At 32.9% G+C, this 11,923-nt stretch overlaps 2 protein-coding genes across 5 annotated transcripts in view; one reads left to right on the forward strand and one right to left on the reverse strand.

The window, feature by feature from the left end:
* LOC119635079 overlaps positions 1-11,892 on the forward strand; it is a 28,862-nt gene extending 16,970 nt beyond the window's left edge. For all 3 annotated transcript variants that reach the window (XM_038029640.1, XM_038029641.1, XM_038029639.1), the window contains 3 exons: positions 8,092-8,286; positions 11,322-11,432; positions 11,500-11,892. In XM_038029640.1, the coding sequence (XP_037885568.1) occupies positions 8,092-8,286; positions 11,322-11,432; positions 11,500-11,726 (533 nt within the window). In that variant the 3' untranslated portion in view covers positions 11,727-11,892. The remainder of the gene's footprint in view (positions 1-8,091; positions 8,287-11,321; positions 11,433-11,499) is intronic.
* Positions 1-11,923, reverse strand: part of LOC119635076 — a 109,373-nt gene that overhangs the window by 31,580 nt on the left and 65,870 nt on the right. The gene's annotated exons all lie outside the window — the stretch shown is intronic.

An 11,923-nucleotide genomic window follows, 5' to 3' on the forward strand; every position in this document is an offset into this window, starting at 1 on the left:
TCTCGAATTGATTAATAAAAAAAATTCAAAAACCGCAACGTATTTTGTATCCTTTACACCATTTTACTAAGAGAGTCATAGTCATAGTGAATGGCTTTGAATTTTTTTCTTTATCACCTTTATATTTCTACCGGCAAACCATTTCGAATATGTATCATAAATATTCTCAACGATCCGCCTGAGTAGCCGAAGGCGAGGCATCTCGACTAGCAAATCAATGGTCGTGGGTTCGAATCTCAAGTGCGGTAGAGTTTATAATAAAAGCCGATAGCCTTTAGATGCTAGTGCTTTTAAGAGTTTAGTCTTAGAATTTATTTCTCTAGCGAAATTAATAATAATAATAATAATATTCTGAACGAGTATCAAAATTTGAATTGACTTTGTTCTTGGTCTCACTCCTCCGTTTTTAAGGAGTATTTTCCCGGTCATAAAAATTAAAAGATCAGAGATTCATTGGTGGTGCTTGTACGCAAACCAGTCAGATGCCATATAAAGCGAGCAAAATTCTGCTTTCAAAAGCCAAAAAAAAAAGAAGCCCCATTAGTGCCTGCATAAAAATGGAAAATATCCTCCAGGTCAATCCGATAGCATTGTTTTAAACTTCTGTTGCAGTGAGTGATTGAGTGAGTGATTTAATAAAGAAATGCATGGTTTGTCTACTCTATAACCATTCTCTCCGTTGAGGCAGAGAGCTGTACTCATCCGAATTACATATAGCAGAAGCCGTACATAGCACAACTGCTTAGTTCTTCCAAAGTTCTTCATTGATCTGGGCTTCTTTACGCGAGAGTAGAAGAAACGGCATAAAATTTGCACTTAACTTCGAATATTTCACGGCTTTTCTTCCATAGTTCATTGCACATATTAGTTCCAAATGCAACAAAGTGAAATTCAATGCCCATCCAATGTTCAGATGAATGTATATATAGTGGTAAAAATAAATATTTAGCATTATGTAATGCAAACAAGCAATGATGATTAGCGTGAGCTTAATTAATAGAGAGTGTATATGATATAGGATTAAAGTACAATAGATACATAAATATGTACGTCCCTGCAGCTTCATTGCTGCTTTAAGAAACGGACCAACACTTTCATTAGGTGACATGCAAAAGTCGCTTTAAAGTGAATATAACTTTCTTGACATATACTTTCAAGTCGATGCTTGCGAGAGAGAGAGAGAGAGAGAGAGAGAGAGAGAGAGAGAGAGAGAGCAACAAATGTGTACGTGTGTGCGGTGTTCGTGTGCATAAGTTTGTTATTTGTTGTAGCCTTTATTAAATTTATATCCTTATGGTGGGATTGCTTGCGACCACAATAATTTGTTTATTCTTTCCTGAAATCAGACCGTTATACCACACACACACACGCACACAACATGAACAACAACAAAAATATATACTTCACACCACTCACTCACTCACTATCCGATGAAAAGTCAAATAAATAGACATGAAAATGCAGTGAGAATGAGAATAAAAAAGAAAAAGACAAAAGCAATCTCACGCTTAACTATTTTTGGCTGCGGCGGTGGGTTGAATTGATAATCAGCCTATCAAGGATACAATTAAATAATAAGCTTAATTTATGAAAATCGTCTGAACGAACGAACACAGGATTAACCATTCAAATGCGTTTTTCATACATCATGCTGCCGCGCTATACGATGCGGAAAAGCAGTAAAATTCAACCGGTATAAGGTGATTTCAGAAATATTATGTAGGAAATGTTAACGTGGAAAAGCGGCAAAAGTAAAAAAGCAATACACACACGTACGCACACATTGTTATTAATAAATTTAAAATTTATAAATAACATACCAGTCACGTTACACAATAAATGACGAGGTAACGTTGTAAATTGTTTATATAAGATGTGTATACTTTGTTGTTGTTCTTTGCTTTTTTTTTTATTTTATTTTTAATTGGAAATATTTATTTTGTTGCTTAATTACAATTTTATTGAAACTTAAAGGATTGCGTTATAGTGATTTACGTCGAATATAAAAAGTAAGCCTTAAAATCTACTGCAATTAATAATGCAACGGAAGAGGAATAATGGAATAAGAAAAATATAGGTTAAAAAAACACAACATAGTTACTTTAAACGACGATTAGTCTTTCAAAATCAATATTAATAGCAGCATAGTTTTTTTATATTGCAATAATTTTGTAAAAACTACCCTTCAATTGCTTTGGTGAGATACGTCTTTCGGAGCTTTTAATATAATCTGTGCACTTTAGGCCACCATTTTGCACATTATTTCAATTTTCATACCCATCTCCAAGGAATAGAGGTTTGCTCTGAATTTCCTTTCATTTACAACAACAGGTAGTGGTAAGCCACCGATGCATTGTGGCTTGATAATAATTGGTAATATCCAGGAACTATGTCCACCAAATATATATTCGGGTGATCTGTGTAAGATTTTCACTTGATCATATATATGTGGCATTTTGTACGTTCGCCTGTCTCTTGTCGACAAATGCATGCTTGAGCTCTAGGTTAGTTGGGTCAAGTTTGAGAATTGCTTAGAGAACCGCATCGTAATACCTCTGGACTACAACTTATAAGCAATGGTTTAATTTTTATCTCATTCATCATTTCATCATTTACAACAACTGGTAATATGCAGGAACTGTGTAAAGCATATATATATATATATACATTGGTGTAAGATTTTCACTTAATCATAAACACGGCATTTTATTTGTATCATCGTTTTTCTCTTGTCGACAAGTGTATGCTAAGTCAGTCAATGCTTGAGCTTTAGATTAGTTAGGTCAAGTTTGGGAATTGGTTACAGAACCGCATCATAATACCTCAAGACTCTAACTTATAGGCAATGATTTCATTTTCATCTAAACGTTGGTAGGATTAATTCGCAGCATACACACAAAGGTGAAAAAGGTACATGTTACAGTTTTTAGGTATAGGTATCGCCACGCTAAACTAATTTCTTGATTTGTTATACATAAAATGTTTTAGTCAATTTTACCTTTGATATATGAAAATTTGCTGCTGCCGCCGCTCTATTTGTCTGTTACTTGTTGCTTGTCAAGATCATGGCACCTCTTTGTTAATTTTGAGTTTCTTTATTTTGAAATGTCATATTCTCAAAGGAAGGGCGCATCAAGCAAGCTATCGCAAAAAAACATATTTTGAAGGTAAATATATCAGAAAGGCGCAACTCTGTCATTTTCATAAGATTTTTATTTATTTTTTTTTTGGGGCAAATCTTTTTTTTTTTTGTAAAGTCGCCTGCCATTTTTAAATCATCATCTGTCTCTTTAATTTAATATGTAAAGTTGTAGCGTATCCTCGATTATAAAGTGAATGTAAAGCATAATGTAACTCTACGTTGTTCAATTAAAAAGATGATATTCAATAAAATTAATTTAATTATTACTTTGGCCAAATGTACATCATAATAGAGTGAGTTCTGTTTCGCGCATTGACGATAAAAAATCTGAATTTGTAAAAAACTTTTTACAAGCTATACAATTCTATTATGGATTTTGTAGATGAAATCCAAATCATTCTCACTTTTAGTTTCATTCACAATAATTAAAAAACAAAATCTTATTTAATCTCAGATTATATTCCCATTCATTTATTATTTAATGTATATATTAATAAACCAGTTTGTGTTCTCCGTAAGCTTGTAAAAATGATTTTAAATCTGTGAGCGTTTAATTAAAAATTAAAGGCTATTCAAAAAAAAAAAAAAAAGTGTGTAAATTTCAAAATGTGTAATTGGACTGTTAAATCACTTTTAACTCCAATTTTATGTTTTTTTTTTTAATTTAATTTAGAGATTGTTAACAAGAAAAAAAAAAAAAAGATTAGAGAGTGAGCAGAGGATGTTGACTTTAATGACTTTTGGGCGAGCGTTCAATGTCTTTTGCTTTAAAGCATTTATGTAGCAAGGCATGAATGCTATAGCATGTCTTCTCTAATTGTTTATAATATTAAAACAGCTTTCCATTTTTCTAAACAAAGAGGCGGAAATACTCTTCATGAAGTAATGGTAGTAGGGACGTTATCGAAACCGATTCTTTAAAATGGTTAATCGAAAAAGTAGATTTTGTTTTTTAAATGTAAAAATTTATTAAGAAATTTTTTTCATATCACTTAAGATCCTTCTTCCCAAAATTAATTTCATGAAGAAGGGAAAAAAAATCATTGAAAATTTTTCTGAAAATCAATTTTTTTTTTTTTTTTTTTTTAAATAATCAGAAATGATCTAAAGAGCTCTTTATAATGTAATATTCCAAATATCATTGTATGAGAATAGGCGGGTACTTGAAATCTGATTTTCCATAACATAACGTATCGCAGCATCCATCATTCAAATTTTTTACATTAAAATAATATTTTAAATTTATATTTTTTAGTAAAATTTGGCAGGAGAGGACGATTATCGATAAGTGTATATAAACCCTATTTGCGACTTTTTCTGTATATACCCGAAAATCGATATTTTGAAAACCCTATACGCACTTTTTTACTTGTAGACATGTATATTAAATATATATATATATATATATATATATATATTTTTTTTTTCTAATTATATTGAGGGTGTGGACCAACGAAAAATTTACAAGAACTTGTCTTGTCCTTTAATTCCAAATGGATTAATTATTCCCCCTTTTTATATCTACTATATGCCGACATCGTATTTCTTATGGACTAGACTCGTTATTAGCAAGGCTGATCAAAAGATACCCTACACCATTTCGCCTAGTACACCTATTGGTAATAATATTCCAAATATTGCATCTTATCTTAATAAAAAAGCACATTTTTCATAAAATTCCGCATTGGAGGATGGCGAAAAGTTTACATTCCGCGATCCAAGTTCATCAAATTTAATTTACTTTCTAAAAATTTTATTAATTTATCAATTTCCGTCATAAGTAAAAGTCAGATTTGCTCTGCATCCCTGAAGGGTTTGCTTTTCATGATAAGCCCTACATATGTTAAGTTCCAAATAAAAGGTCTATGGGATCGAAATTCCCTACGGTTAATTTTTTTTACTAAATTGATGTAACGAACCAGTTTTGATCATAAGATGTTAAAAATGAAACTTTTTTCTGAAGTTTTAAGAGATCTTGTAAGGAGCCAAACAATTGACCCATTTAGTTCAAATTCGCTCCATTTAATTTTTATGTCATATTATCATCATCAAAATATATTCATCATAAAAAATTAACAATTAGGCCTTTTTGGCATGTAAGGGCTTACGTTTCATGAGCATCCTTATGTGTGGTGTCCAAGAAATGGACCTACACGGTCCAATTTCGAAAAAATTGATTTCCTTTTGTCGATATTTGTCGATATTATAAGATGATTTTCATTATGAAATATTGAAAATTATACCTTCTTACCAAGGAAAGATTCAGTTTTCGTCGGAATAGCTATTTGAGAGGGGATTCAAAAAATATCTCGTCGAACGAAATTTTTCATAACAATTTAGAACGTCGAAGCGGTGTTGCTTATGGAGTTTTTATCGAAAACTGAACTTGTAAAAAGTGAACCTATCCAAACTATTTTCAATAGCGTTTGTGCTTGGCCACATGGACAGACATCAGTCGGACAGATAAGCTCAGAAAATGATTCTGCATCGATCGGCATAATAAAACACATGGGTCTATCTTACGCCTCTCTGTGTGTTACATACGTCCGCACGAACTTAATTTACCTGGTACTATGAATTGTGTAGGGTATAATGATTATATGGTTTTTTTTTCTTTCACATAATAAAAGTGTCGTATTCCAATTTTTAGTTTAGTTGAAAAAAAAACATCTTTGAAGTGCCAAAGGTTTGTAAATATTAATAATGAAAGCTAAAAAGTACGGTTAACCGCTCTCAAGATGTGTTTTTTTTTAAAAAACAGATATAAGGGCTATTTTTGAAATATGATAAAAACATTTTCGATTGGAATTGTCGTTCAGTATCGAAAACCGAGATATTAAAGTGTTTCCGAGTGGCGGGATGCTTCATACAATTTCAAGAGGAAAACCAAAGAGATTACTATGACTCTTGGTAACTTAAACTTTTCTCATGCCATAGCAACATTGTAGAAATTTGCATACATCTTTTTCATGACGAATAGCCCGACAGTGAAAACCGTATGGTAATTGCATTGAATAACGCTTGTTATATGACAGTTTCACTCCGCCTGTCATTCTCATAAGATAGGTGCGACACAGTGATATCCAAAATTAGCGTTTAGATGAATGTAATTCATTTGTGTTTTACATGCATAATTACAGTGATTTTCTACCAACATGCATGTAAGCATAAAACGCTATGCTACTGGTTTACATAGGAGAGACAATCAACGCATTCTTTTTATTTTATTTATATTGTTGTTGTTGTTTTTGTAATTCAATCTATTTCGGAAGTTTTTCTTAATAAATTTGAGTTTGTGTTTTTTTTTTTTTTGAAAAATATTTCAAATTTCTTTTTTGCAATATTTTGGTCTTAAAGCCAAGTAGAAAAACATGCTATTTTGGCCATAACAAGTTTAAGTTACATTGTTTTTACTTGAAAATATGGAAACGGAATTCTCTTTGGAAGAAATATATGTTAAATAATGCATTTATAGTGTGTTGGTTACACCCAATAACAACATAGGATGGAGACGATATGCTTATATTCCAATGTTACGTTTGGACTTTTCTATGATTTTGACTGATGTCGGTGCAGGCGCAAGGATTACAGGTAGAGAGGGTTGGAAGCATTCATGCTTAAATGCATGGAAAGTCGTACTCTTTATTCTACACCCGATCGAGTGGCTTGGTTTGCTTCTATAAATGTTTTAAAATGTTCGAACTAAAATTCCGAGTCGGACAAAACCACATGAATAGTCAGTCGTCTATGAATGGCTTTTAAGAAACCAAACTGCATTCCTTATAGCTTAAGATAAGAAATATTTACCTTACGCAGAAGGTATCTAAAATTCGTAGTTAAGGCAAATGAAGTTTTCCCCTTTTTTTGTTTTTCGTTTTTCTTAAATAATATAATTATTATTATGGCAATAAAGTCAACGAAAGACAGACACGCACATGAACATATTGGTAAAAAAATGAAGTTCACCTTGCTATGTGACAAAACTTGACAATAAGTACGTATTGTGTCTTAATGCGTGCCATATAAGATTAACAGAATATGAAACGAAGAGAGAAATTTTGTAATGTATATGCATGTAAATATATATATATATATATATATATATATATATATATATACATACATCGTAACAAGACATATAGCAAGTTTTACTCATTCATTTATTTTTTTTTTATGCCCATCACCGAAGGATTAGGGACATGTGCATTTTGTCAAAACGTTTGTCGCGTCCAGAAGGACGGAGCAGAGATATATATTCTTGATCAGCATCAAATTCTGTCCGTCTATTTATCTGTCCGGGAGTGCAATGTCGGTTATGAACATTATCTTGGCCGCAAAAAAAAAGCTGTCAACTTCGAATTTCGATAAAAACATTGAAAGTTCTTGCACGCACCTTGGTGCTGAAAGTGGACCAAATAGGTCGAACGGCACACCCACAGTAGCACTGCGAACTGAGGACTGTTTTTCAAAAGGAATAAAACAATGGTTTTTTGGGTGAAACTGTATTAGCGACTGTACGAACATAGAAAAAAATTGACCATGCCTACCCAATATTATAGTGTATCAAAATTTAATGTTGTTTTGCAATACCTTTACAAGGCGCTGCAACAAGCTTCAAAAACCTCATAAATTCTTGGTCAGGTTCAAATTTGGCATGCACTTAAGCATGTCTGTCTTGTTGTCTGTCCGTCTGTCTATGTAGTATTTGTGGTAAATATTCTATCCTTAGCAAAAATGGAGAGAAATTTGCAAAAGAATTTATGAGTGACTTCAAGTTTTCCAGGGACACACGCTTATGCGACAAAAAACTTTTACTTTGAAAAAATCACCCGCGTCCACTCCCTATTATAGAGGAATAAAATTTGTCTTTTTTTCTTTTTTTTTTTTTGTCACTGAATCACATTCGCTTATAATTTTCTAAATTGTTTTATATAATTTTTCTTCTACAGATTGTCGAGAGACGATACGTGCAAAAAGAGCCAAACGACCACGAGCCCCGGAACCGATTCGCTTTGAGCCTGAACCACAACAAGATTTGGAAAATGATGATAGCGGTAGCCAAGAGAAAGATATACCAGAAATTCCCACCAATTTTTTGAGTCCTTCCGTGCGAGAGTATTTGGAATTGGGAAAATCAATACCAGGTAAGCGCAAATGGCAATAAATTTATGATTAACTATGCGAACAATTATTTCTGATTAAATTTGTGCAATGAAAATATGCAGAAAAATGTTTTTTTACGAAAACATATACAGACAGATATGACACACATTTGTATATATATATATATATATATAATGTTGTTTGTAATAAATAAAGTGAAATACAAAAAATAAAGAAAAAAAGAAGTTTTTTTTTGAATGTACGTGTTGCACAATCTTATTTGTGCACTTCGTGCTGTTAACAACAAACAAGTGATTGCTATAAAATGTGTGGGCGTGTGTATAGTATAGGTGGTACAGGCGTTTACAGTATCATGTCAATTACTACAGTAGTTGTTGAAAAAAATTTCAATAATAATTGGGCTTAAATGACCCCAACCGAAACTGAATGGAATTGTAATAAAAACAAGATGAAATTTTTGTTTTGTTGCGTATTTAACGTATGTTTCCCGAACACACTGAAAAGATTTCATTCATTGGCATCGCCTCTGGGGGAACTTTAAATAACTACTATACCATCACCATACATACATATATCTACGGATTTTTGTTTGTATCCAGCAGCCCTGGTAGAATAGTATACCATTTGGACACTTGGGAAAAAGTGCATTAAACGGTCAAGGATTAAGAGGAGAGTCATGCCACTGTTCATTTGTCCGCCCGCTTAACATCTTACTCTTACTGAGATGAAAAAAGATTGATTTGTACTTTCACTGAAGATATAGTTTTGTTGTTGTTTAAACTTTTTCCCATAAAAGCCGCCGCCATCTAAACATAGCTGCAATGCAAAAATATGAGAATTTAATCTTGGCATTCATTGTGTTCTTTGTGGAAATTGACAGAAACATTAGAGATTTCGAGAGGTTTAGTGTTAATCAGCGTAAGTACTTGCTAATAATCTAGCCCTATCTGATAGCCTGTCGTCTGCTTGCTATTAGTATCGTCTACATATATACATATTGACATGAGAAGAAGAGTATTGAGGAGATCAAGTTTAAAAGTAGACATCTTCCGCTTATACCTGCCAAGCAACTAGAAAAACCCTAAACTATTGTCGTAAATATCTTACACAATTCAGAACACATCGACATGGAAAGTAATACGAACATTCACGCGGATCGTTGACCATGCCTCGTTAGATTATATTCTGACTATTATATGTTTAGATTATTCTCTTGGTCCGCTCTGTTACCTTTAACCTGAACATTCCTATTTGCTGAGATCAGTTGCTTTTGAAGGACGATTTACTTTTTGCTTGCAATAGCTCAGTGTTAAAGTAAAGGTGAATCCTTTTAACCTTTAGTTAGGTCACTTAAATAGGTATAAATTTGGAAAGAATGGACGATGATTTTTTTTTCAATGAAATATCTATATGGGTTTAGTAGATACGTGCCGGCTAAGGTCGCAACAATTTTTTGCTTAAATTCGAAATACCTTTCATTTGTTCATGACAAATATGTGAGCTGGTCTTGATTGCAATAGCACGTGCCAATCATCGCGATATCGGATTCAGTTAATCCTAAACTGATTTTCAACCGCGACTGTTAGTCAATCGCAGAATGATTATCCAATCGCTTTAAAAATATGTCCCGAATTACTGTTTCGTCTATTGCATGGTGGTTCGCAGTCGAAGAGCGAAGAGATCGGGAAATATTTTACGTAACGTAAAGAGAAAGTCTTCTATGGTTTTCATATGGCGAATTTACGATCGCACAGTGCGTTTTTCTTGAAGGTGAAGCGAGTTTTAGTTGATCTGGGAAGGACTGTTCTTTGATTGTTTGGGAGCTTTCCGTATTTGGTTGATAGTAAAAAGTCCTTTTTGTTAACTGTATAGTGCAACGCTTGACCCATCAAAATGAAACGGAAATAAATGAAAGTCTATAGTCATAGGCTTGTCATGGTTAATGAAAATGAATGAAAGTCTGTAGCTATAAACCAAGAAACTAAGAAAGAAACATAGTAGGGGTTCGATTGTAAAAATTTATCTAAGGTTGATTGTCCAGTTTACAGCAACATCGTCCGTTCCCAAAACACAAACAAATCAAGTTTCTTCGATAAACACCGTGATCGGGGTTCTTGGTGCAGATTTGGATAACGTAAAGCAAGAGAGTTTTCCTTGCAGTGTAATTCATCCAAAATATATATTTCGATATTTCTTAAGCACCCATGCTCGTATTGTTGCAACGGATTTCACGTAGTACGTAACGCAATAGAGTTCGCACTTATGTATAGCTTTTCGTGTTTATTTTTTTTTTTTTCTTTTGAATATCAGTGTATAGCAGCAAATCAATTCTGTTTTCATTAGACTTTTCCAAAAAAAAAAAAAAAAAAACAAGAAGAAGAAAAAAAATGCATTTTTCGCTGGGAAAAAAATTATAAGAAAAAAAAAAAAAAAAACGTTTTAAAAAAAGAAAGAATCAACTACACCACACCAGCGTAACAACTAGCTGTGCACAGACAGAATTTTACGACCGTAACTAAAGTGCATCTACTCGTAAATTCATTTATTAATAGACCGTGTGCATATACCATCAGCATATATGAATGCTTAAGGTCTGATGAACGACCAGAAGCCAACCAGGGTGCCTTACATAGCCTGATCCTATTTGATTGTCCGTTTGTCTATGCTTGCGCACAGCTAGCAATGGGACCGGACCGGTTGGTAGAAATGTTTAAATTACAATCTCTTTCTTTTTTTTTGTTTTGTTTTGTTTTTGTTTTTGTTTTTTTTTTTTTTAAGCTGTACGTGTGTGTTATTTTTTTATCTGACAAATGCATTCGACACTTTTATGCATCACAAAAACAAATTGAACTTTATTAGTTTTTTCTTTTCGCTGCTTGTTTATTGTTTATAAATTTATACAACACACATACAACCATGTTCACCAGCAGCGTATTCAATTAGGCTGGAAGGGATTCTCGTGTACAAAAAACATTTTGGATTATTTGACATTCGTTTTTTCTTTTTTGTTGGCGAAATCTTTTAAAAATTATTTATATGTCAATAACTTTTACAGGTCGCCCAGGTGTTGATTATCCTATTTTATCTGCCATACCATATACAAACTTTTATTGTGACGAACAACTTTATCCGGGTTTCTTTGCTGACATGGAAACCAGATGTCAAGGTGATTTTATTTAAATACTTTAATAAAACTATATGTTAATGTTTGTTTGTTTTTTTGATAATTATAGGTTGGCATTATTGTGATATTGATGGACGTCAAGCGTCCTTTCTATGTCCAAATGGCACACAATTCTCTCAAGCTGTATTCGTTTGCGATTGGTGGTTTAATGTACGCTGTGATCTCTCGCCACGTCTCTATGCTATAAATGCTCGTCTCTATCAACGTCCGAAAGTTAATCCTACACGTCCTCATCGCATCATCACTAAGGAATTGATTGATGATATTTTCAATTAAAAAAAACTTCAAAGACATCCGTCTCATTCGTAAATATTGGAACTCACTATTAGATTAAACACGCTACGTGTTTTCATCTCATTGATTTAACAGAAGTAATAGTAGTAGTAGCAGTAGCAGTTGTAGCACTAGTAGTAGTAGCAGTAGCACTAGTAGCAGTAGCAGTAGTAGTAGCAGTAGTAGTAGTAGCAGTAGCA

This window comes from Glossina fuscipes, unplaced genomic scaffold (assembly GCF_014805625.2).
Source record: "Glossina fuscipes isolate IAEA_lab_2018 unplaced genomic scaffold, Yale_Gfus_2 3, whole genome shotgun sequence".
Classification (NCBI taxonomy): domain Eukaryota; kingdom Metazoa; phylum Arthropoda; class Insecta; order Diptera; family Glossinidae; genus Glossina; species Glossina fuscipes.